Source organism: Nycticebus coucang, chromosome 13 (assembly GCF_027406575.1).
Source record: "Nycticebus coucang isolate mNycCou1 chromosome 13, mNycCou1.pri, whole genome shotgun sequence".
NCBI classification, from domain to species: Eukaryota; Metazoa; Chordata; class Mammalia; order Primates; family Lorisidae; genus Nycticebus; species Nycticebus coucang.
This window is the reverse complement of record NC_069792.1, coordinates 69,887,673-69,915,430: the sequence shown is the minus strand read 5'-3', so window position 1 is coordinate 69,915,430 and position 27,758 is coordinate 69,887,673. Positions and strand designations below refer to the sequence as shown.

The 27,758-nt window shown below is 35.6% G+C and overlaps 1 protein-coding gene across 2 annotated transcripts in view; it reads left to right on the top strand.

Annotated features, from left to right (window-relative positions):
- ANGPT1 (angiopoietin 1) overlaps positions 1 to 27,758 on the top strand; it is a 249,671-nt gene that overhangs the window by 166,803 nt on the left and 55,110 nt on the right. For both annotated transcript variants that reach the window (XM_053559457.1, XM_053559458.1), the window contains exons 4-5: positions 7,152 to 7,381; positions 24,044 to 24,171. In XM_053559457.1, the coding sequence (XP_053415432.1) occupies positions 7,152 to 7,381; positions 24,044 to 24,171 (358 nt within the window). The remainder of the gene's footprint in view (positions 1 to 7,151; positions 7,382 to 24,043; positions 24,172 to 27,758) is intronic.

The following is a 27,758-nucleotide window of genomic DNA, read 5'->3' as shown; positions in this document are numbered from 1 at the left end:
TTTTTTTTGTTTTTTCTTCTCCAGAAGATACAGCCTAATAGCCCAGAGTGTGAGCTCGGAGGCCAGAATGCCTGGGTTTCATTTTCCTTTGATCCCTGGTATAATCCACTCCATCACATATTATTTGTGTGACTTTGGGCAAGTTATGTAAACTCTCTGTGCTTTGGTTTCCTAAATTGCAACACAGAGAAGACAGTAATAGCACCATATGGAGGTAATGTGAAGATTACTTTAGCTGATGCATATAAAGCACTGGGAATAGTGCCTGGCGTGTGTAGCAACCCTCCATCATGTTAGTTGTCGATATCAGACTTTCAGACGTGTCCAGGGTCTGCCTGTCTTGTATGCTTGACGTTCCTTATTCAACTGACAAATTTCTGTTCATTCTTGAAAACTCACTGTATATGTCACCTCCTCAAACAGCCCTCTCTGACTCTACTGGATGGATTTGCTTCTTACTACTTACGTGAGAGCACTGTGCCTCTTTCTCCCCATTATTTCATGTATCCCATCACATTATGATCTGTGTGTGCCTGTGTGTCTATATTTATAAATCTCTATGCTATTAAGCTGTGGCCTTCTGGAACACAGACACTGTGTTTTATTTATCATTGTCTTCTTGCCCTTGGGCACAGTTCTCTACCCTTAGCATATTTAGTATTAAATGCTTTGGGGATGTTGAATAAATAATGAAGTGGCAAATGTCCCATGAGCTCTAACCCAGCTAGGGCCCTTTTCACATAAACAACTAACACAAATACCTTCAGTGGAAAACACAGATTACATAGTTTATATTAAATATTATAAATCCATTATTGCCCTTAGCATAAATGAAATAGAGTGTTTGCAGCACTATTCTGCATTCCTAAAAGCCCATTGCTCAAGGTTAACAATAGTACTATAAAGTTCATTAATTCAACCTAACTTTTTAATTCCTACTCAGGACCCACGGCTGTTGACCACATTTCTCTGGTAAATAAAAAAAAAATAGTAAGAGAAACTTGAGGTAGACATTAAATTATATACATGTGTATAGGATTGCATGTCAAGCCACCCTAATTTCATACCCCTATACCTGCATTCCCTGAGGAATTCCCTAGAGGGTCATCATTAACAGAGATTGTTTGTTACTTACTCTTCCAGACTTTTCATGAAACTATGATAACATGTACATGCGTGTTGAGAGTGTGCATATTTGTGTGTCTATTTAAACCTGCATATATTCAAGCATAATTGCACACACACTTAAGTACAAATTTATAAGATGTATATGTTACAAACACATACATCATGCTGGGACTTTTTTCTACTATTTTATATGTGAAACAATTCATCACAGATATGTTACATATAACTATATATAGATATACCTCATTCACTTTAAAGAATAAGTAGAAATTCATTTTTATAAATGCATTACAAATCATTATAATTATTTATGTTAGCAAATATATAATGTGTTAGAGTTAGAGTTGTTGATGTAATTATTTAAAAAAGTTTTATAGTCGTTGATAAGTTAATTCTGTATTTTGAATTGTTTATGGGCTTTCTTTCTTTCTGTTTTTTTTTTTTTTTGCAACTTTTGGCTGGGGTTGGGTTTGAACCTGCCACCTCCGGTATACAGGGCCAGCACCCTACTCCTTTGAGCCACATGCGCCACCCTCTTTTTTCTTTTTTTGATAAAATCCCACTCTGCCACCTTGGGTAGACAAACCTCAAACTCTGGGCTTGAACAAACCTCCTGCCTCAGCTGCAACTGCAGGTGCCTGCTACCACATGCAGCTAGTTTTTCTATTTGTCATAGAGATGTGGTCTTGCTTTTGCTCGGACTGGTTTTGAACTCCTGAGTTCAAGCGGTCTACCCACCTCGGCCTTCCAGAGTGCTATGATTACAGGCATGAGCCCCCACTATTTCCCAAAAGTTTGGTAGGTCTCTTACTGATCTTGGCTGCTTGGGAGGTTAAGTTGTGTATATTTTCATATTTATTAACCATTTGTATTTCTTCTTCTGTGACTAGCCTGTTCACATATGTTTCTCATTTTTCTATGAGATTGTTTATCTTTGTTTCTTTAACTCATGTGAGCTCTTTAATGAATATTAAAACTTTGTCATATGGTACAAATTTTTTTCTCTAGTTATTTATTGTTCAACCTATTTTTAATAGAAGTAATTATATTTTATGACATGAAATGTATCAATCTTTTTTCTTCTTAATTTCTGACTTTTGCAACATAGCTTATTCTCATTTGCCCCAAACTTTTACAAATGTATTTCCTAATGTTTAATTATAATATCTAGGCTTCTGCTTCAAATTTGTGTTACCAAAGGTGACTGCAGATTTTGAGAGAATATTTACTGTGCTCAAATAAGAAAATAGAAGTTGAATCTGAATTAAATATACTTTTGTTCACATAGAGTGAAAGAAACCACTCTTTACAAACCTTGTATGTAACACACATTGACTCCATACATACTAAAGGTAATGACAAACATTGAAATATCTATACATAGGTTCAGACAGATAAAAATTAGGTTTCTGTATTTTCAACATCTTCCTTCTTGTTGGAAGGGCTATGTTTACACACATAGAACTCAGGCAACTGTCACCACTGTGAATTCATTGGCTGCTATGTTAAGAACTCTATTGTGGGAAACAATTTAAAAGAGAGCTTTTTCTGTGAAAGTTTCAAGATGTGTTCAATGATTTGAAATATTTCCAGTAACGTGTTGGAAGGAACGGACTGTGTACAACTTCAAATAGGGCTTTGTGTATGCTCATTTAGATTCTCTGAGTAAAGGTCAAGCCCTAGATTATTTTGTTTACTTTATTCTTCATGAAAATGCACCTCTGCCTCAAACTAGAAGTTAAGTGCCAAAAATTCTATGCATGTCTCATCTCGAAGTGTTTCCAGAAAGATGGGAAACAGGAAGTAAAGGGAATCCTGTGAGAAACTGTCTCTGGGTTTCTCGTTCAATTTGTATGGACTTAGGTACAAAATTTTCATAAATTGTCATTACATAGACCACTGATCCTAAAAGATGTATCTTAATAAAAACTATTGATTTAATCTAGGCCTCCCCCAAACTTAACAACGGGGCTCTTATTTAGCTTTTTAAAAATGTACTGAACACATTGTAGAAAAGAGTTTGGAATCAGTATTTAGGTTTTGTGTTACACACTTCAACCTAAGTGAGAAACTTGGTCTTAGAGACTGTCATCGGGCAAAACATGACCCCTTAGTCTACTTAACATTACTGGAGCTGCAAAGCTGTCCTTCAGATCAGCCTCTACACATGAAGTCTCCCTACCTAGCTGAGGTGGCCTCTCCCACCTGACATGGGAAGGGAAAATGTTAAAGCACCAATGAAAGGCTTCAGGGGCAAAATGGAATGTGGTTAGGGTACTGAATTAAAAAATTAAATTTACACATGTATATGTAAAAATAAAAAAAAAATTAAATGTAATGGCAGAGGTGTTAAGGCAGAGTTGTACTTACTCAGACTACGTTTAACAAACTGGTTTGGCAAAGAAATATTGTTTCTATGTGAGGGAAAGATGGATAGGTGTGAATATTGTGAAAGACAAGTATTCAGAATAAACAGATGGAGAGTACTAAAGAGATGCTAACGTGATGCTTTGGTTCCTGGTATAATGAGCAGAAATAGGAAGAAGTTACATTGTACTAAATCAAAGAGATGAAACTATGGAACATTCATTGTCACAACAGCAGGATGTCATTGGTAGATTTGTGATTTAGTGAGGGAAAAGACGTGCTGTTTCTGATACTTAATACCTGCATGGTTTTGGACAAGAAATTTCCTCTCAGCTCTTTTCAAATTATCCTGAAAGTTACCCTGGTAATTATCTAGTAATAAAAAAATTATCTAGTAATATTTATTTGATCTTTATCACTATATTGCTTTAAGAATCAAAGAGATAATGTTTTTTAAATGCTACACAACTGTACTGGCATATTATAAGAACGAGAGTGTCAGTGGGGATAGTATACAGATTGTTCTGGCAAGTAAAGTTGGGATTGAAACCATTTTGGAAGTAAAGACAGGGAAGGGCTAACTTCCAAAGTAGAAAATAACCAATGGATAAGAAGAATTAAGAGAAAGAGAATACAGTCTTTGGAAGCCAAATGTGAGGAGAAGATGAAACAGAGGAATGAGCCTGTCAAAGCAGGGGTCAAGAAGAGATCAGCCTTGCTTGAAGAAGTCTAAAAAGTTATAATTAATATGAAGGATGTCCCCAATAAATAAAGTTAATAGAGAATTACTAGACTACAGACATTATTAAGAAAGCTCCAAGTAAAAATATGAGATGGGAAAATGAATGGAAGAGATAATTAACTGGTGAGACCTGCCATTTGGAAAACAATGTAACATGTTTCCAATTTGCTGGTAGTTGTCATGCACATTTTTTGGGTTTCCAAATCCCAGGAGATGTCTGTGATGTAGAGCAGGCTTCTTTTTTCCGTGAGCGGTCTCTTCTTCACTCTGCATGGGTATCTATTTCAGGATGACAGGCTGAGTTCATGTCTTTTGATATCTGGTGGTCACAGTACCTTAAATGTTGGTTAGTGAATTATGAAAATTAATATTCTTTCCAATGTACTACTATATATTACTTTTACTCAGGAAATGCAGGTCTTTTTTCTATAAGCCGCTGTCCAGAATTGTTTCCTTTGGCACCAGAACTTCCATTCTCAGCTCCTTTCAAATTATCCTGTGAAACAAAACAAAACAAACAAACAAAACTTCTACATTTCAGATGGACGTCTTCTCTCAGCATGTGTCTTTCTGAATGAGGGATGTATTGGAAGTAAAAAGTGGAAAATCATTTATGCCTAAGTCCAAAAACATATATCATGCCTGAAACAGACATTTCTTATAGCTGCTGTCTTTTACATTTGAGATTGTCTCTCTAAAATGAAATCCGTTGGGTAAGAAAAGTGTCATTTTATATTTTATTTAACTATTGGCACTTAGCAACTAAGAAAATACAAGTTATAATGATAACATGACATTTTCTAAACCAGAATGTTACCTGCTGATTAGGAAAACTGAAAGACACATGTTTATTTCATTTCAGGGAAAAATGGCAATGCAGAATTTTTACGCAATATTATATGACTCTACCTTCCCAATTATGAAGTACACATGGTTGTCATTTTAACAGTTACTGCTAAATTTAGTTGGTGGTGGACGATAACTCCAGTGAATTTAAAAGGGGATTTTCTTAAGTTAATGACTCCAAATTATGGGCGTCTTGCATCTGATCATTACCACAAGAGTAGGAAAAAAGGAATTAAAAGTAAGTTGAGAATGAGCTAAGCCAGTGGCTGTGGTTCATTCTTAGGTCTGAAGACTGAAAATTAATAGGCACCGAGAAAGCCTCGTTTGACATGCACAGCAAGCACACTAACTACTTAGCCAGAAGATGGAAGACAACTTTGACCCCATAGAGAGAGGACAATTGGTTTTTGTTGTTCGTTTTTGTTTAGCCATGAACTTCTCCAACAGCAACAGTTTATTGGCATAGGAAAAAATACAAAAAGATGGTGAGTCACACCCTACCCCTTAGAGATTCTGTCTTTCATCTCATTCTCATTTCCTTGACTAAGTTTCTCATTTAAAAAAAAAAAAAATTGTAGTAAGTGACCATCACAGTTGGCCTTTGTCTATCCGAATTGGGTTTGCTTTGTGATACTCCGAGGTGAGGCTCCTTTCTCTGGTGTGCACAGTCAAATGAAGGCAATTAAAAACAGAAAAGCTTTTATCTTTCATCTTGCAGAAGTCACGGAGCTTCCCCTAATGGGTGTCAATGTGAAATTTTCACGTGTGAATCTGGGCACACTACCAAAGGTGTTGTAAATTAGTAAGGTATTATACATGAGCATATAAAAATATCGAGGTATTTTTCAGGCTTGGCTTCATTGGCAACTTCCCTGCCTTTGCTTGGAGGCCTGGTTTATCGGCATAGATCTGAGTGCACAAGCAGTTGTCTCCATACCTCTTAATCTGTGCAAAGGACAGTCCCATATTAAAGCTTGTCCCCCGTTCATGGAGCTAGAAAATTTGGCTTTTTCAATCTACTTTATTTTATTATTTTATGTATTGAATTTAAAACACTCCTTAGTGTCCCCTTTTCAAAAACTTATACTAATGATTCAGTGCTCTGTTTCTCCAAGGTAAATGAAGTGCCCATTCTTGTATGTTGCATTTGAATAACACCCTATAAACTAAGGAATGGTTGAACCTTCTAAAAACAGAACTGAGAAAACTGAATAAGCCTTTCCCCTGAGAAATACTAGTCTATTAGACACTCTGTAAAATGTTAATGCTTTTTATTCCTGTCAGTTGCTAGGATCCAAGAGTGCTTCTGCATTCTCTATCGTTTTTAATGTGCAATGTACAGAGGGAGTATCCTTTAAAGAGCTCGGAGGGAGGGAGGTCCTCGGGGGATGTCTGCAGCACTCAGAGCAAAGCATCCCGAAAGACCCTGCCACCAGCCCAATGGAGTCTTCCTTTACTTAACTACTTAGATACTGATCTGGGAACTTGTGGTGGCCTTAAGCCTAACCCTAAAGCTTGATTTCAGAAATAAAGAAAGCTAGTGGTTATTATACAGGACCAGGTATCCAAAATCTCAGGAATTTGTTGTGACAATAGATAGGTTATTTTCTAGTCCTGTGTTTTCTGTGTTAATATTACTGTTCTTGATCCCACAGAACTATTGTGAGATTTAATTATTGATTCTTACTGGGCCTTTTTCCTTAATGAAATTTGAAGAATAACTTCTCCAGATGGTGACTATCTGAGTCTCTCTAAGTCAGTAACCCTACAAATAAGATACCCCCAAGGAAGTGAATTTAATTAAAAAGTAAATCTTACTTTGAACGTATCTGGTTTAATGATTGCTCTTTTGACATGTTTTATATATTTATATATATATATAAACTTATTTCAAAAATATATGTATTCATGAGTCTTTCATTTAAGAAATGCTATTATGGTAAAATACCTAATGAAAATTTCTAATTTTAAGTAAACTTAGGAACTAATAGAATTATAAGGTTCTTAGTGGGGTGTGTTTTTATGGGTAGCATTGTCCAAACTAAGTCTTGTTTTTACTTCCTTGTAGTTTATTAGAGCATAAAATCTTAGAAATGGAGGGAAAGCACAAGGAAGAGTTGGACACCTTAAAGGAAGAGAAAGAGAATCTTCAAAACTTGGTTACTCGTCAAAGCTATATCATCCAGGAGCTGGAGAAACAATTAAACAGAGCCACCACAAATAACAGTGTCCTTCAGAAGCAGCAGCTGGAACTGATGGACACAGTTCACAACCTCGTCAGCCTCTGCACCAAAGAAGGTGGTGAGAATTTCCTCTTCGCTTTGGTGTTGTAAATATCTTATTGTATATGAGCAAGTAGATACTCAATGCAACTTTCTAGATTGCATTGATTGCTATGTGGAAACGTCAGAAGGATCATTCTTAGAAGCATTTGTGAAATTCTGTTGACAATTTTCCTCAGTTTCTAACTTCAGAGAATGTATTCACCAGCTTGAATTTGTGAACTCACAATATCTTTCTAAAAGAGCTTTCTGATTTCTTCTAGGTCTTATTAACATTTGATAAAATCTATCATACCATCATGGATAAATATTTAGTAGTATGATGTTAGACACTTACCTATATAGGACAGAAGTTAGCCAATGTTATAGATTGGTTTAGGGAGAGTTTCAGGAGGATTCCAATATTAAAACTAATACTTACTATTTCCTTTTCAGATTGGGAGGAGGGAAGGAAAATATTGCTTGCATAGAAAAGGAGATAAAGACTGCTCCCAATAACTTTTATGAGTGAGAAAGTATCATTTTTATTAAAAGTATTAAAATCAATTGTGCTTAGTCCTGTGCAGGGAAGATACAGCAGGGATATGTAGGCACATTTATACTGTGCTGTCTGTGTGTGGGTGGAAATTAGGGATTTTTGATATTACTAAAATATCTGGAGCCATTTAATCTTGCAGAATATATGAAAGTCTGTACCTCTTTAGGAGACATCCATCTGTCTACCCATCCATCCGCCCAACAACTATTGAATGAGCGCCTCTGTGTGCACCTGCTCACTTTATGCAGAACCTCCCCTGAGCTTTAGTATGGCTGTTCAAAGTTTGCAGCTTGAGATCATCTTCCACACTTCTCCCCTCTAATCAACCTTTCTTTGATGAAGGGGATAGAATTATAAATCCTGATGAGTGAAGAAGTGGAAGAACTTTCCACTTACGTCTGAAAGTTATTGTTGTCATTAAACTGTGGCTTATGTGACCATTCATGAACTGGCTCTGTATACATGCAGCACACAAATGTGGAGGCTCCCTTAATTGAATAATGGAATTGAGCTTTGTGAAAAATTAGCTGATTTCACACTTACATGTATAGATATGAATATAGAGGGTAACGCCATAGTAAGTGATCTTGTTTTGAAGACATTTCACATTTCTCTATTACACTCCATTACCTAGAGTTATATCTCCTATAGATAGTCTAAACAAGCCTTTCATGTACTTAAGTAAAGTAATACTTTTCAAACAGTGAGTTCCCAGAGCTCCATTTGGGTATGCTCAGTAATGTGATTGGGAAGGAAAAAACCTGCTAATCAGTCAGAGTCTGCCAAAACCTTGACCGAGAGCCCACTGGAAGGAGAGCATGGTAGGATTTTGCCAGAGAATTTTAATAGAGCTCCTGAGTATTTAAAAATTAAGTATTGATATGAGACATATCTCTCCTCATATTGAAATGTATCCATTTGGGGAGTGATTGAAAACACATTTTTCTTATCATTCTGAGACTTAAAGCACATGGAGTTGAGTCGTATTTTTTCATGATTTTAGAGCTGTCGAGCCCTGGTGATTCTCACAGAGCTCGTATGTCTGCGAACTTATAAAACTTCCTTTCTTAGTATTTGTCTAGTAAATATGTCCTTAAGCTTTTAGAAGAAAGGGGTGTGACTTAAAAATTAAATGTCATGGCTATGTTTGAACTTTGGGTCCAATATTAGGCAAGCAAACATCCAATCAATTCAAGAAATATTTATCGAAAAATTATGATGGCAACCATGGTCCATGCACTTAGCAGCCACTTAGGAAGTGACAAAAGTAATTGTATCTGGTCTATGATACAAAAATCTGGTCTATTTTTTAGCATATCCAAAAAATAGAAATAATTATCATTGAGCTGAATTTGTCTCTACTGTCTCTACTCTACTCCTCTAGGCATGAATGATAGAACCTCTGTAAACTGACTGCCCAAGGGAATGTAGCAAACTGGTTAACATATGGAGGTGATGAATGTAAGGAGCTTCCATTGAGATGTGTGATGCATGTCCTGTGATGTAAGGATGTGGTCAATGTAAGGAGGAGGTCGTCTATGGAGGTTCTACTAAATTTTCTCTTGAATGATACAACCCTAAAGTAAATCCTGACCTAACTGCAAGATTTTTAATCCTAATGTAAGAGAATTACCCAATTTTCCGAAAGGTTCTGTACTTTCACAGTCATTTTATTTATTTGTTTTTACCTTTTTTTATTTGTTTGTTACTCTTATTTTTTCCTTTAATTTCACAGTAAGGTAGTCTAACTAGATATTTAGTTATTTTAGCAATCAGGCATAAAACGGAGAGTGGCTTATTTAAGATTTCTATCAAGATTTTAATTTTCTGCATATCTTTATTTTCCCTGGAGTCAAAGTCTTCACTTATTGCAAATTAAATAGTTTAAAAGTCATCCAGGTGCAGTGGCTCACTCCTGTAATCCTAGCACTCTGGGAGGCTAAGGTGGACGGATTGCTTGAACTCAGAAGTTTAAGACCAGCCTGAACAAAAGTGAGACCCTGTTTCTACTAAAAATGAAAACTGAGACAAGAGGATTGCTTGAGTCCAAGAGTTTGAGGTTGCTGTGAGCTATAATGCCATAGCATTCTACCACAGTAACAAAGTAAGACCTCTGTCTCAAAACAAAAACAAAAACAAACAAAAAAGTTGACAAGTTGTAATACTGGATTAAATACTAGTTAGTAAAATGAACTTTTATCCTAATTTTAAAACACATGGGTAAAACCTTTTTCTGCTTTATAACCAAAAATTTATTTTTCATATGTATCAAAGGATTATATGTAAATATTTTACTTTTAAATTAATATATATGCAAATATTCCAAAATCAATACACATGAATAGTGCATCCAATTTTGGGGAGTGGATATTTTAAAAGCTCAAGTAGATGTCTTCTCTAAAATCTCCAAAAACATAATGAGCTCTTTCCTACTCCAAAAAGCCAAAAATTTTGTTTGACCCTAAATGTCTTCTGGCTTTATTCTTAGTTAGCCATTTGTGGAAAGAGCCCAAATATAATACTACAAGGCAAGAGAGGAGATTTTCAATGAGTATCCCCTGTCATTGGCAATTAATTTAACTTTATGAACCTGTCTCATCATTTTTAAAGTCAGGATAATTGTATCTTATCTTACCATGTTAGGGAAAGAATTCATTTACATTCTCAATATAAAAGTAAAAGAGCATAGTGTTGGGGACACAGTTGACACATTAAATTTTACTTTCTTTTTTCTCTCCTGAACTACAAGATTCGATTAAACCCACATTTATTACGTGCTATCTATAAACAATTTTTTCAGCATTTTAGACAGTTGACAATTATCCAAGCAACATTTTTTGCCTCATTTATCTGATCTCTAAAATGGGATCATAACATTTCCCTGACGGTTTTTCAGTACACCACAAATATATACAAATTGTATTTGTAAATTCTCTAGCTCAAAGTTGCCAGAAGAGTGGATTTTGAATGTTCTCACCACAAAGAAATAACCATTATGTGAGATAATAAAAATGTGAATTGGCCTTATTTGTTTATCCCCCAATGTACACATGTATTAAAATACCGCATTTTATATCATAAATGTTATTTTATGATATTTTATGTTATTTATATCATAAATGTTATTTTATGTTATTTATATATATTTATAATATATATATTTATTTTATAAATATATATATATTATATATATTTATAAAATATACAGTTATTATTTTTCAATCAAGTTTTTAAATAAGTAATACAGTTATTATTTTTATTATCTTTCAATCAAGTTAAAAAGAGGACATGATGTAAATATACATATGAATAGCATGTACTTATAAGTATTTATACTTATAAGTAGCATGTACATGTATATATAAGTATACATATACTTATAAATGCTGAAAAATTATAGTTGTTTTCTTTTCATTCCTTAAAAAGCTTATAATGCATTAAAGTTATGTGATTAAGAATTCCTCAGAAGTGTTAGCTGGAAATGTACCCTTTCCCCAAATATTTGTTCGATGTAGAAACTTAAGTCCATCTTTGCATAAAGGGAATATTTTTGTTTAGTTTTACAGTACTTATCTGCTATGACATTTGATGCTATGAGATACATTTAAGCTCAGTACAACTTATAAGCACATTTTCTGAACTAATTCTCCAAATTTTTCTCTTCTTTTTCTAAACAGACAATAGTAGCATCTTGGGCAAACAGTCATTGCAAACTGAATTACATCTATTTTGTAAGGCTTCTGGGTAACACATTTATTTTTGTCTAACCTTTGTCTGCAAATATTTGGTCACATTTATTCTTAGAAACATTACCCACTAAAGAAATATTGCCCTCAATGTTATCACAGTGTCAAAGCTTAGCTGATTGCTTCATGTTTTTGGCAATTCAAAATTGCCAAAATTAAATAGCTACCGGAATTAAATAGTTTATACTGATAATAGCCTAGAAACAAAGTTTGGAGTTCTTTGAGGGAGAATAATTAGGTATTGTGACTACTGAACAGTCACTGGTCATGTATGTACAGTGGTAGTTAAAACATCATCATAGGTTGAACACATACACAGTAAACATTTTATTGAGAATTTAATAACTAACAAAGTGTGCAAAAGAAAGAAAAGAAAAAAGAAAATAGTATTTAGGCCTGTCATAAAAATTGCACAGACTCATTGTGTCACTACTCAAATCATCTTGGAGCATGTTTTTGTTCTACTAAGATAAGATCCGTAAATTTATTGCTTCATTCAAAATATAGTAATAACTTTGTTTCAGATTCTCTTTCGAAGGGAAGAGAAGAGTATCATCTTGAGTAGCATTCAAGATGCTAGTGTTATCTGTTTAGAAAAAGAAGAGAAAAATTTGGAGAATTATTTCAGAAAATGTGTTTATAAGTTGTACTGAGCTTAAATGTATCTCATAGCATCAAATATCATAGCAGATAAGTACTGTAAAACTAAACAAAAATATTCCCTTTATGCAAAGATGGACTTACAGTTGCTGAATGTTTATCTATTTTATTTAACAAATACTTGAGAAGTTTTGATAATGTGCCAAATGTTGTTTTCAGACCACTAGAATGAATGAAAGATGTATTTTAAGCTGGTCCAGTGGCTCACCCCTGTAATCCTAGCACTCTGGGAGGCCAAGGTGGTGCATTGCTTAAGCTCACGAGTTTGAGACCAGCGTAAGCAAGAGTGAGACTCTTCCTCTCTAGAAAAAAGAGAAAAAAAAAAAAAAGAAGAAGAAGAAGAAAACTAGCCAGTGTTGTGGCTGGTGCCTGAAGTCCCAGCTACTCAGAATATTGAGGCAAGAGGATTGCTTGAGCCCAAGAGGTTGGGGTTGTTGTGAGCTGTGATGCCTTGGTACTCTTCCGAGGGTGACAAAGTAAGACTTCTGTCTCAAATAAATAAATGAATAAATAAAAAATAAAGAGGTATTTTAGTCTAAGGCTTTAAGGAATGTAGAGTTTGGTAAGAAGAGGAATGGGTAAACAATTATTTCCCATTGTTTACCCATTCCTCTTCTTACAGAATTCTTTGCTAGAGGTGACCCCAGTGTTGCTAGGCCCCCGCAAAACACATGGGAGGAATATGAAAATCATGGTAGGGGCAGAACGGCAGACTCCAGCATCTGTAGAGTCTTCTTGAGGATTTTATTGGAAGCTTACCAAGGCTGTAACTTCTTAATCTTCATATATGTCCATATGATAGTAGTAAGAAGGAGCTACTATGTTCAGTATCCTCTTATAACCTTTATAGAGAACTTATGAATTTGCCCAAGGTTATATAGCTGGTAGGCATTGACCTAGAATTAAAACAAAGGCAAGTTGGCTCTAATGGGGAGATGGCAATTTAGTCTTCAAAATGAAGTAGAGAATGCAAACAATTGTATATTAGCTAAGTGAGTGCAAACAGCATGTATATTAGCTACAAGTCACGAGAGCACGCAAGGAGGGCAGAATGTATAGATCCACAGCCTAAATCTTAGAGTCAGGGCAAGAGAGTGGAAGATAAGGTTAACTGGGGAAGATCAAGGAAGCAACATGGGTTCCCTTAAAGCAACAAGTAGTCATTGTCAATATGTAAGGACAATGGTGACATATGGGTTTTAGAAAAATGTCCCTGGTGAAAATTTAGGAAGAACGTACTGAAAAGTTGAGAAGCCTGGAAACAGGGAAACCAGATAGGTATTTTTTCATATTATTATAATATTAGCAAATATGTGGCATGAGCCAGTCTTCTAGGCCCTTTGTGTTTATTAACTTACTTAATTCTGATAACAACCTTCTGATATAAGTACTATTATTAACCTTATTTGAAAGACATGGAAACTAAACGCCGAGAGGTAAATAGTTATTAAATATCATACTGCTAGCAAGTGAGCAAGCTGGTTCTAGAGACAGGATATTACCCAGTATATTATGTTGTGAAGGGAAGGTAGAATTGATGGTTTTCCTCAAATTCTCAAAGTGATCTTTTAGGAAAAAAAATGATAAGATTAAGAAGAAACAGAGGCCAATGGAAATACGAAGTAGAAGAAATGTGTAAAAATAACAAATTTAGAATCAATAAGAAATAAAGACTTTATAGTAAAATAAAATAAAACTTTCAAATGTCTAGGTTAAATAAATTAGGAAGTGTTGATGAATTCCTTAAAATCAACAAGATGGGAGATGTAGGTTTAAGGGGGAAGGACAATGAATTTGGTTTTGGACGCTTTGAGGTGGCCATGGGACAGAGTCTGGTAGGCAGAGAAATTGCAACCACATAGATTGGGGGAGACAAGTGATGAAATCATTGAAGGTCCACGTGAAGCAATGACTCTTAACTGTTGGGGGGTCACAGATCCATTAGAAAATCTGATGCAAACTTGCCCTCTCCCCTTCTCACTCACACCAACTCCACAGAGCAAGGACGCAGGTGCACATTTGTATACAATTTCAGAGAAGTTACATAGTAAGGTGATGAGTCCATTCATTAGATGGAGTAATGAGTGTAAAATTAAAGACAGAACATTTGCGTTCTTTTAGAGGCATAGTACAAAAATAGGAGACCAAAAGAAAAATGTAGAATTGGGGGAGGGGGGAGGCGCAAACAGTGAGCAGTGTTATGAAAGGGATTTTTTTCAGTGGTGAGTAACCATAGCTGTTAAGTAAAAAGAACAACGGATTTTGGAACGGGTATATGCTCTTCAATGGAAGAGTTTTAGTGAATAACATGGTTTAATAAAACATGTCGAAGAGGAAAATGAATAAGACAAATAAAACCAGAAATCTTTATATACTCACCCTCAAGAAACTTGATAACCATTTTAGGTAAGGAGGGTAGAGAATGCTTAAAAATACACACAAAAAAATGAATATATTTGTGTACTTAGTTTTCTAATAAGAAGTACAAACTTCAACTCATAGGAGTTTTTTTTGTGAAGTTCATTTTTGAAAATTACTTCACATCATCTGGAAGGCATATGGTACCACAGATTTTTAAAGGGATCTATATTAGTTGGACTCAAGTGTCTTTCCCAGGGGCTGACTATAGTGATATGGAACATTTGATCATCATTTGGGGGCTTCTGGCCTCCTTCAAAGGGGAAATGAGGCATTTGCTTCCTTCTCAGTGCCGAAGAGTCATTTGGCTCTGTTCTCAGAGTAATTCTACCATCTGAAAGGAATTTACCTCCCGTGCTGTGTCTATGGAGTTGTGAAGTAAATCATTCAGGGAGGGGATGAGATCGCTTGAACTGCAAGTCCCTCGAGTTTAAGAATGACTCTAAAAACATCGCACGAGATGGGAGGAAATTAAAACTGCTTGAATGTCACTCATATAAACATTGATAAAAATAGAAATATCATTTTCATTGACTGGAGAAAATACTTGGTTTCTCATTGACTTCTTGTAATGCACAATTTAACATTAGGTAGAAGGAGAAAGAAAAATACAGGAAGTCATCCGCTGAACACTGTGGTGAATGCTTGTTCCCGTTTAATGAAGGAAATGCTTTATCTTGACAGAAAATTATATGTCAAACATTTACAATTTCCTTCAAATGAACCACCCTCGCTAGCACTTCCTTTCATAAAACCTAATAGCTTAAGGCAAAAGTGACTGTTTATTTTCGGAAATGGTATATTTCTCCTTTTTGATGGAGCTATTATCTGTTTTTGAAAAGTCATAATTTCCGTTAAAAAATTGTGTGAATCGTGGACAGCCAAACTAATGATAACAAAATAAAAAATAATACAGTCTTTGACCTCTCCCATGAACTGTTTCTAAACCGCATCTTTTGGGGAAGATTTGAAATTTTGTGGTTAATTCTGTCTTGCAATTACAGTTCAACTTCAGAAACAAGAGGAACTCGTTGAAAAGGGCTATCTCCTGGTTCCAGCTGGGCCTAGAAGTTAGCAGGGTGAAAGGCCACAATAAAGAGTGTTTCCTTGATGTTCCAACATTTCTATGAACAAACCCCAGCTCTTCTTATGCTTTCATAGATTGGTTGGCTAGAGTGAAGCAGTGCACATAGTTTGAATAGAATTTCAACTAAGTCATTTCCTGGACTCACCCGCACTCAAGTCAAATGCAACAGCTATTTTACAAATCCAGGAACAAAAATGGAACAATAAGCATTAGTTATAGTTAAGCTATGGTACTTTACACTGAACCAAATGATACCTATAATTACTCTGAGAAAAAGTACGAAAGCACATTTTATTAACATCTTTCAGTACATATGAATCACATCAACCACAGAATGAAAATATTGTGAAATTTCTCACACTTTAAGGAGGGAGGAAAAGGTAAAACTTGAGAAATGTTACAACTGTCCATTTAGCTTTAAATGCATACAAATACTTATCTTTAGCATAAGAGTTTTCAAAATCTCAATTGCAAAGAGCCTGTAAAACTAGTCATTCACAACACTTTTAACTTCCTATGGGAGCTCATAATTTATTATCAAGCGAAGAGTACCAACATCATAACTAATTTTAAGTGTACTGGAGTCTCATCCTAGTACTAGCTTGAGTGTCACATTCTGAGTGAGATTACCTCTGATAAAGTCTATTACTATGTGATCTACCAAGGATGAGTCACCTTTTTAACGGATTGATAAGTCCAATTGTTATATAATGTCAATGTAGTTGAACCTCTTTTGTGTATTTATCATTTTTTTACATACCCTATATTATTTTGCTGTCAATAGTCTGTTTTCACAACCAGAGTTCTTTTACAATACTTACACTGAAATGGTTGCTGTCCAGCATCTTGAAGCAGCTACGAGGTATGCAATGAAAAGGGGCAGGGTGTGATGGTTCAGAAGGAACAGAAATTCTATGACATCTGAGTTCCAGTCCTAGCTCTACTGCCAGGCACCACACGCCTTAGAGTTTGCCTGGTGTCCTAGACCAACCCACACACTTTATGATTCATATCAATCATTCTGTATTGTCTTTTGGTTTTATATCACTCCTAATGACTGTGGAAAGCAGACAAAGTAACCAGTGAGAGAGTATATACCTAAAATTAACAATAAGTCCTGAGTCAGTAAAACTTTCCAGGTATGGACACGATGACATTCAATGTGGCTGTCCAGGGACCTCTTACTTCCTGATCCTCTGTTAGATGTTGAAGTTGTGGGCTGTCACTGCTTCACGTCTCTGCTGTGAGTCCCCACCTCCCAGACAATTCTACTGCCAGGGGCTCTCTTCTAGCCTCATGTCAACATTTTTTATTCTTTCTTGTTATCTTCTTGTCCATGTCAGCTGAGATAGGAATTGCTGGGGAATCTGTGAAAGATGACTCTTTGGAGTTCCTTTGGGGTTTAACTTTACTCGACAGCCCAGTAAGAAGTAGGTGAGATTTTTCAGCTGCGTAGTCATAGAGTCTCCTATTTGGTGAACTTAGATAGCATTTCTGATGTTCAGTTCTCTCATATAAAATGATATATTAACAACTCTACCTTATAGAACATTTAGGAAGATTAAAAGAAATAAAGCCTATAAAACATACTTGACACTCAAAATCCAGATTTTAACACAAGTGTTCAGTTAATTCTGGCTAATTTTATTATGGTCAGGATTATTGTAATTTCACCAAGAAAATGATAGCATAGATTATCTTTAAAATATATACATATAAAGAATTTAAATGAGAGTAAAATAGCTCTTTTTTCAAAATTTTTTAATTAAAGTAATAATGCAGTTAATAAAAGATAGTCAAGCATTCACTTAGACCATGACTGGAGGGACTTCAGAAAAAATGAATAGTAGCTTTGTTAAAAGACAATGGTTCTAGCTACTTAACTAAAGACATTAAGAGTATTAAGAGTACTTAATATACTTATATATTAAGAGTATATATGTATTTGTTATACTGTGACCCACACATACATATAAAACCATATGTATTTGTCATATTTTTGTGGGTTAAAAATAGTCATGCTAAGATATCATCCCACAGATTTTTAGGTTTGTTTGCACATGTATTCTATTAGAAAAAATACCAACCTTGAAATTTTCCACTTATAATAAGTAAAAAGCTTGTATAAATTCCTGTAGCTACACATATTTGTATGTGTATTTATAGACTCATTGGTAAGTCTCTCTCACCCTACACTCCCACACACAACATTGAAACTTGGACTTCCTAGAAATATTTTAAGCTTTTCACACCCTCAAAATATAGGTTACTACCTTCTTCCACTTCTAAAAGTCTCTTCAAATAAGGATTCTGGGGACAATTTGCAAAATGGGCATTCTATGAAATGGCCACACACCTGACTAAAATGCACAAAATCTAATCAAACATTTGTTCATTTGCACCTTGTCAGATGTGCTATTTTTTATTTTTTACTCATTCATAAGCTCAGTTAATTTCAGCAACCTGCTGTGTTAAAGCAGATTTAAGGTCAATTCCTAGTGCTATGATCTCCCTAATAATGATAGTTCAAAGAGTTCCACAAAAGCCATCCTTGAATAAACAACCTGATAACACAGACATTCTAATGTTTGCTAAATACTGGAAAGACATGAAGGATTAGCCACAGGTAAAAAGTTTAAAAAGAATACTACAGCAACTTATTAGGAAATGGATAGGAGCAAGGGCTTTGGCTTTTTATACATGGTATTGTCTCTAGTAGTAACGCTAATTGGCCTTTATGTTATCTGCTAGGGTTATTGAGAGTTGGAATTACTAATTCCACATTCCAGGAAGTTTTCTCTTGAATGTTCATCTGAATTGAAGTGACTCACTACCTCAGCTTTCATGGTCCTTCCCTGAAGTCCATCTGGTGGTGAATGTACCATCTGGATTGAAATTTGTTGGGCAAATGAAGGGAAGAACAGGATAAAGCTGAAAGCTGTTGGCACGGGGGTGTCAGGTTGCTTGTTGACTGAAGGTTGGCTGTTGAAAGACAGGCACACACCTGCTTAAGGTTCCCATTCTCCCCCTTTAGATGACAAAGATTTAGTTGTACAGATAAAGCTAAATGAAAAGAATGAATGATGATTCCTTCCTAGGACTTTCTAGATTTATTTGCTGATACTAGTGTGGGTAAAGTCTTTGAACCGACATACCAGGCTGTTAAAATATAGCTCAGATAAGTTTTTCTACAAGTTTTGTTCTTTCAAGTGCGAGCTCTTCTGGGCAGCCGTCCCTGAGTCCACCTGGCAGATGGAAAAGGTTCTTTTGCATGCTCCCAATGCTCCTGATCCACACCTTTAAGATAACAATTGCCTGTGATCTCTCTATTTGGTGCTATATTTAAACTGGTAACATTATAGCCCCACAAGCTGTTGCCAGCCATCTTGTGACCAGGAAGAGAGCCAAGAATAAGTGGATTAAGAACAAGATAAACCAATTCCTGGTCACATTACTTAACACCTGACCATACCTTACATAAAGTTCTACCCTGGATTACTAAATCACATGATCAAAAAAATTAGCTTTTTTTCAAGCCACCTTGAATTGACTTTCCCCTATTGTGGAAGATAAAATTATGGTAGATCCTAATCATGGTTATGGCTATCGTGAGTGGAAATTCTATTAATATAATAGCTCTTTCTTCCATAAGAATGTGATTACATAAGGACAGTTTTGGGTGTTCTTATGTCCGTATCTCCATATTTCCTAGGGAAAGTCTTACAAAGAGTATATGATCAGTCAGTATTTGTTGAATTAATTAATGTAGGATGGGTTGAACTAAGAGAGGGCTGCAGTAGGGACTACCCAACAGATGGGTAAGAAATATGGATCTGGAGGTTAAGAGAAAAGAAAACATACTGTTAAAATGCTTATTTATCTTATAAATCTGTCAGAAGTTTGAAGGCATGATAGATAGTTTGCAAAAGGAACAGAGGCATAAGGAATAGTGATCCAAGAATGCAATCTTAGTGAATATCCACATGGTAAGTGAGGAGAGAAAGAAACCAGTAATGAGAAAAGAGAAAAGACAATTAAATAAGTTGAGAAGGGATCAAGAGAAGTCAACACAAAAGGTGAGGGGAAAGAGAGGAAATATTGAGTAATTTGCAATATTCAGTAAATTCATTGTTAATATTGTCTTTCTGTATTTTAAAGTATTTCCTATGTGTCTAGTTGTTCAATATCTAAGCATGACATTGAACTTCAGAACTCTCCAGCATTTCACAAAGAAAATAGTCAAGCAAAAAAATTATAAGGTTGAAAGCCCTATAACCAGCATAATCATATATAATTTCATGTAAAATAATCTTTAAATAATCTTAACTATTCAGCTAAAGTTTATAATGTACAGCAAGCAAATTTAGATTATCTGTTACTTTCAGACTTAAACAGCAATGGTCTAACTTGATTTAGTCAATGAATGAAATAGGCCCATTAACCAACTTGGCAAAGAGAGGATCGTATAAGTTATATGATCCTGCTATAAGCAATAAACTGTCGCTACCCTGGATCCAAACAGTGATAATGTCTGAATGTAAGAGTGAAAGAGACCAGCACCAACTACTCCATAGACTGGACAGGCTGGCCTTCCACATTCTACTGTTGTCCCTTCTATAGGAAGAAATAACGATATGGTGTGGTTATTAACAATGTTGTCACTACCACAACAATAATAATAACAACTACTATTTCTTGAGTGTTTACTTGAGTACTTAATATTCTCCATTCACTCTACTTTGTTTTTTTTTTTTTTTTTTTGTAGAGACAGAGTCTCACTTTATGGCCCTGGGTAGAGTGCCATGGCCTCACACAGCTCACAGCAACCTCCAACTCCTGGGCTTAAGCGATTCTCTTGCCTCAGCCTCCCGAGTAGCTGGGACTACAGGCGCCCGCCACAACGCCCAGCTATTTTTTGGTTGCAGTTTAGCCGGGGCCGGGTTTGAACCCGCCACCCTCGGTATATGGGGCCAGCGCCCCACTGACTGAGCCACAGGCGCCGCCCCATTCACTCTACTTTGAGCTATCTAATTCACATACTGGCCTTAGAAATATTTATAACTACCTGACTTTAAAAAGAAAAAACAGAAAAGCTCTGAAGATCAATCTACCCTTCTAGAGTGAACCCTCTTCAAACCACATCTATGTTAATAATAAATATATCAAAGGTAAGCTGTTCATAAAGCTTCCTAAATTTATTGAAAATGCTCTAATAGTATAAAATATGTCCTGCATCAAACTTTTAACCATAATGCTTGCTAATTAATAAGGAATCAGTATAAACAATCTAATCTTTCTGAAAAGAATGACTTTTTTTTTCTGGATAGAAATGTATTTCAATTTTTCAAAAATTCAAATTAAATTACAAGAAAACAAAATATACCCATTCATAATTGCTAAGTCATAGAAGAAGCCCAAGTGCAGAGTATAAACGTCTTAATACAATAGTTAAGAAAGTATGGTAAAGGCTATGTTAACCAGTTGTTGTATTTCAAATTGTATATAAAACCAGCACATTGTACCCCATAAATGCATTAATGTACACAGCTATGATTTAATAAAAAAAGAGAAATATACATGTCAGATATATTGCCCTAACACAAAAATTTCATAATATTACCATGATACTATGCCTTTTTATGATAGGATTCTTAAACCATTTTCCCAGGTATACAATTTATATTCATGGTTTGGAAAACATATTTGTACAGTTAGTTTCCACAAAAATAAGATAATGCCCAGCTTTTCCCTTTTCTGTTATTGAAAATGTGTGCAAAATAGCTTCCCTTTTCCCACACACGGCCTCTTCACCCACATCTTCCTGCAGTGGAAAAGAGGAGGGGAGGGGAAGCGGCAGAGAAGAGAGACGGGAATGTATTTTCTGGACATACCTAAATAGAGAGGGCAGGAAGTGGTATATATAAGAGAAGAATTTTCTCCTTAGATAGATGACTTTCTCAGTTTCTCACCCAAAAAAGAAAAACGGGTTTTCTGTTGGGTTCCTGTTAACCACATCTTCCTGTGTTTTTCATCCTCTCAAGAGATCATAAATTTTAGTTGGTATTTCTTTACATCCTTTTTATTTTGTGTCCAATTACATGATTTTCTACTTTTCAACAGATGAACAGATTCAGTATTTAGAATTTAGGAATCCTGTTTGATTCATTTTTAAAAAATAGCAGCTCTTGGCCATGCAATTAAAAAGAGCAAATGTCGAGGAGCTGCATTGATACTTTTGAAAATGATACCTTTATATAACCTATTGATATGTCCATATTTAGTGTTATTAATTATTGATTTTGATAGGCATATTATACACATTTTAAACTGTTTTTTGCGTACATTTTGTGCAGTGGTTCTTCACTGTCATATGAACCTATAGGCTTCTAATTAGTTTATTTATTCCAAGTTGATACAGTAATTGTGAGAGTGTTTGGATTATTAATATAACTAATTAAAACCATTAGTGCAAAATATGCACTATGTAGAAAATCATGTTATTAAATTCTTTTAAATTTTTTTTTTTGTTATGGCAACATATCAGATGATAAATATCTCACTTTCTTAAAACATAGTTTAGTATCTTTGAAAGTTTGGAACATTTATATTGAGACACTAATTCTTCCTACCAAGATTAGACTGCTTATTACCTGTAAGTTAGTAAAGATCATGCACTAAAATTTAAGTAAGGCTAGTATTTTTGTATTTCAGAGTTTTTGTTTTTTTTTTTTTTTTGGCTGGGGCTGGGTTTGAACCCGCCACCTTAGGCATATGGGACCGGCACCCTACTCCTTGAGCCACAGGCACCACCCGGTATTTCAGAGTTTTTAAAATGAATTTAAAAGCATTGATTACCTTTGATATTTTTATTATGAAAGATCATACCCGATGTGATTAAAAGCAGATACTTAGTAAGTAATAGGAAACTTTAAAGGCAAGATTACAAACTTTTTTTTTTTTTTTGAGATAGAGCCTTACTCTGTCTCCCTGGGTAGAGTGCCATAGCATCATCATAGCTCACACCAATCTCAAACTCTTGGCCTCAAGCAATCCTTTTGCCTCAGGCTCCTGAGAAGCTGGGATTACAGACTCCTGCCAATTTTTCAATTTTTAATAGAGACAGGGTTTCACTCTTGCTCAGGCTGGTCTCAAACTCCTGAGGTCAAGCAATCCACCTCCCTGGACCTCCCAAAGTGCTAGGATTACAGGCGTAAGCCTCCCCGCTTGGCTAAGATTATAAAACAGTCTTAATGTCTAGGAAAAGGTTAAATGAAACTGATTACTAAAATGATATAACATATAGTAGAAAATAGTAAATCATACATATTTTATAAATACAACATATGTCTTTAGCTAAGAATGATTAAATAGAGTTATGTGTATTTTATTTCATAGTAAGAACTTAATAATCATGGAGAAAGCTCAGTGGATAAAATAAGGTTCTTCTCAGTAGGGACTATCTCTAAATTTCTTCTCTTCCCTTGACTTGTAGTTTTTACTATAACTTGTCACCCTAATATAACTGAACTTAAAAGTCTTATTCATTTGCTATTTTATTTGTATATCATCTTCCTGATGGTTTAACTTTGGGGTATTAAACAAAAAGACAAAATTCAGTTGCATTTTCTTTCTAGATAGTCAAATTGGGTGGTAACTCAATTTTCCAAATTTAGTTATTTAGAAGGTTGCTTCCTATTTCGGTTTTATTTTTTTTTTTGTAAAAAGTCTATGAGCTTTTTAGTCTAAAAGCCAAAGAAAAACATTACCTCCTTTTAGTGTTTTAAGCTTCCATCCTGCATTTCTGCGTTTAAACTTATCTTCATCTCTTCCTTGTCCAAAAAGTATTTTAGTGTTTTTTTTAAAAAAAACTTTCCTGTGAAATGTAGGTAAGAATGTTTTAGAAATGTTGCCAAAAATATTGAATAATTGTTAACATTTGGAGGTATTATGTGAACAGATCATTTGTTCCTTGACAAAAATATGTATTAAGAAATTCAGTAAAAATATAAATATTCAATTAGAAATTGCTCTAAGGCTTTTTCCATCAGTTGTGTAATTTTGTAAAGTTACCTCAAAATCTAGTATTGTCTTTATGATTGACTTTTCAGTAAATGCAGTGTTGACATTTGTGTGAAAGAAATGATCACATGCTTAGCAATGCTCAGGGTCCGTGTGGGTGCTGCTGGTGCTGATATTCACATATTGCAATCTTTTTTTTTTTTTTTGCAGTTTTACTAAAGGGAGGAAAAAGAGAGGAAGAGAAACCATTTAGAGACTGTGCAGATGTATATCAAGCTGGTTTTAATAAAAGTGGAATCTACACTATTTATATTAATAATATGCCAGAACCCAAAAAGGTAAAACCAGAAGTGTTTGTTTACGAGATGCAAACCAGATCCTAGTTGAATTGCTGGATAATCAGATTGATTTGTGAGCTTGTTTAACTGGAAATATATATATGCCTGAGCTCTTTTCTCCCAGAGACACTCTGTTTCCCAGGTCCATAAAGGACGAAAACCCTATTGTACAGACATCCTCGAAGCCCGATAACCTGTTATTTCACACAAAGTTTCCTTGTTTATTATCTGCTATTCCTGGGATGACCCATTGTTCCCAAGCATTTACCTTGTACGGATTACAAGTTGAGGTCACATCTATCTTGATTGTACAGATAAGAGGTAAGAGCTGTTTTCCAAAGTCCCAGGGATACGCAGGGCATTTACAGTCCAAATACTGTGGGGAAGGAGCAGAGAATATACAGTTATTTGTAGAATCACTGCTCCTGTTAGGGTGAGAAAAACATTTACTATCTTAATTCATGATCTTGAAAGAATTTGCTTTTCATGTTTACATAAAAGAGAGGGTTGCAAGATCAGATCATCAGTATGTTGAGCAGGACCCAAAGTAAACTTGGAGGTAAGCAAACACTATCTTCCTGCTGTCACATGTCTCTTATGTATTTTCTCTTTCCTTATTTATTTGTTAAATCATTCATTCACATACAATTAAGTGGATGCCATCCGTTTGTCAGTTACTGGCCAGGGACATGAATATTAAGCAGGCAGTTCCCAGAGTAGTGATGAAGACAGACAATTACACAGATAGTTACAAATTACCGTAGAAGTGTAGTGACAGGAACTGTCTGTTTGAAACAAGGTACGTGGGAAGCTATGAGATCAGACAGGCCAAGTGAGTGGGATGAGAGGCAAGAGCCTTGCTCTTCATATACACAAGCTTTAGCTGGATGCCTAAGGTCCTAAGAAGACCACATACCTTTGCAGGATGGAGCAGTTTTCCTGCCCTCACTATTCCACCTAAATTAACTGTTCATTTTTCCATTTTCTCTGAGTTCTGTACAAATGCTCACAGAAGGCCTTCTCTGATTCCCTCCAGCAACTTTGCCCACCTTCTTCACAGGAGTTCTAAAAGGCAGGGACTGTGCCTTTTAACTTTGGTTTCTTAGGACACAACATAGTTTATGGCACCTCGTAGGTCCTCAACAAACATATGCTTGAATGAATGGATGAATGAATCAACGAATGACTTGCTGGGGATGATATCGGCACTTCTGTGTCATGCGTAGTAAGTCTAACTTACTCGCGCATCCTGATTGTTAGCCTCATCTCCCCTGATGGGCAAAGGAAACCGATCTGGGAGACCATTTTGCCAGATGTCTTATAATTGCCAACACAGAGAGTCTGGACTCCCATCCAGATCCAATCAGATTCTATTTTCCTTTCTACTGTTGTCCTCTCTCCTGATTTCAATAAGGACTAGTGGTTTAAGTTAGCTCAATGTTTATTCTGCTTTGGTGGGAAAAAATTTTCACCAAAGAGGCCCTCCCTGTTGTCTGCTGCTGGGCAAAGGGTGGGTGGAGTAGGCACAGGAGGGAGGAGAGGCAGCTGCCACCAATTTCCTTGGGTTGCACCTGTTTGTTATTTTGGACTTCTGTGAAAGATTAGAATCAAGTGCCCCATGATTTAAAAAAAAAAAAAAATGCTAAGTTACAATGGCCAGTCTGGAAATGAGAAGAGAGTAACTAATGCAAGGAGGAATGTTTTGGTATCCTGAAATCATACTTCGGTCCAATTCAAACCACACGCACATGCCATGCACATAACACACACCCATGCACACCACACACACACCATATGCACAACATATAAAGTGTGTGAAAACCTGTACTCTTTAGCTGGAGCTGAAAGAGTGTATATTTTGTAATTTACCAACAGTACTGTTGAAGACCTAAAAGACCTCTCAATTAGGGTCTAGCCTCCTATAGCTTATAACTTGACAATAAAAGTAAAGTTAACTAAAAATACTAAGTGACCTTCCTTTTAGACTCCTAATGATTCTATGATATATATGAATAGAAAATATTTCCAAAGTTTTTAGATTGAGAATATCTACACTTTTAGAATTCATCTCACTTCGCAGCTAAAACTTACAGCCTGGCCCTTGTGGAAGGGGATGGGGCAGCAGAAATAAAGTTTTGATCAATCCATGAACTTTGATTTATACAGTTCAAAACATGCTCAGATATAAAAGGTACACAGGCTATTTGAAGAATAGCTATTTAACTTCTCCTGTTAAGGCGGAGAAAAATAGCCTGTCTCAATTCCTAATCTTGAATAGATTTACCCTTCAAGTTTACGTAAAACAGAGTGTTAGTGGAGCATTTCACTACTTCTGTGGCTGGCTCCTGGGTTGGTTTCATCAGGAAGGCAAAATTTAAGCTTATAAAATGATGAATTTTGCATATTATGGGGATTTAGAATTGTTCTAGAATAAATAAAAATCTGAAATATTAAATTCACGAATGTCCAATATCTACTAGATTAAACTTTGAGATTTGGGTCTAAGAAAAAATAATAGCCTGAGTGGGTTAGTAGTCAAATCAGTACTTAACCTTTAAGAAACTAATTCTGCTTCTGCAGAAAGAATCCCATGGCTTTTCTTACATTACCTAGTCAGAGCTCTCCTTTGATTTAGTTTTCTTGGAATAGCAGCAGAACGTGGTGAGAAGGGGAGATAACTGAGCTGAAGAGAGGAAGACTGGGCCCTTCTTCTGGGCTTGGGTCTCCATTCTGTTCTATTCTTTCCTCTTTATGATCATGGACCCTCCCACCCTCCTACAAGTACCATTCTGTAATGGAGACAGACACTTCAGACTGTCATACGGATACTTGTTTAAATCCCTTATTATAATCACATAGTATAGCATTAGTAAGAACAAATATTGCATCAGTTTTCTCAGAGTAATTTAGAAGCTGATTAATACAATAGTTCCATTGTATTCAGCATTCCCAATTTACCAGGTCCTCTTAAGGATGTTGTAACACACACACAGAACTTTATACACGTACACATATAAACATATTTGTACTTATTTACTCTGTTGAACACCCCTATTTATACAGTTCAAAACATTCTCAGATATAAAAGGTACACAGGCTATTTGAAGAATAGCTATTTAACTTCTCCTGTTAAGAAGAATAAATAAAGGGTTCTCCCATTATCCTTATTTTATGTACGTATGTATGTATGGTTCTCCCATTATCCTTATTTTATGTATGTATGTATGTATGTATTAGACAGAGTTTCACTTTGTCACCCTAGAGTGCTGTGGCATCATAGCTCACAGCAGCCTCAAACTTTGGGCTCAAGTGATTCTCTTGCCTCAGCCTCCCGAGTAGCTGTGACTACAGGTGCCTGCCACAACTCAGCTATTTTTTTTACAGACAGGGTCTTGCTCTTCCTCAGGCTGGTCTTGACAATCCTCCCACCTCAGCCTCCCAGAGTGCTAGGATTATAGGCGTGAGCCACTGCACCCGGCCTTCTTTGTCCTTATTTTAGAAAAACAACTTGTCCAAATCAAATTGTTAGTAAATATTGAACACTGACTTTGAAACCAAGGAATCTGGCTGTGGACTACACCCTCTTA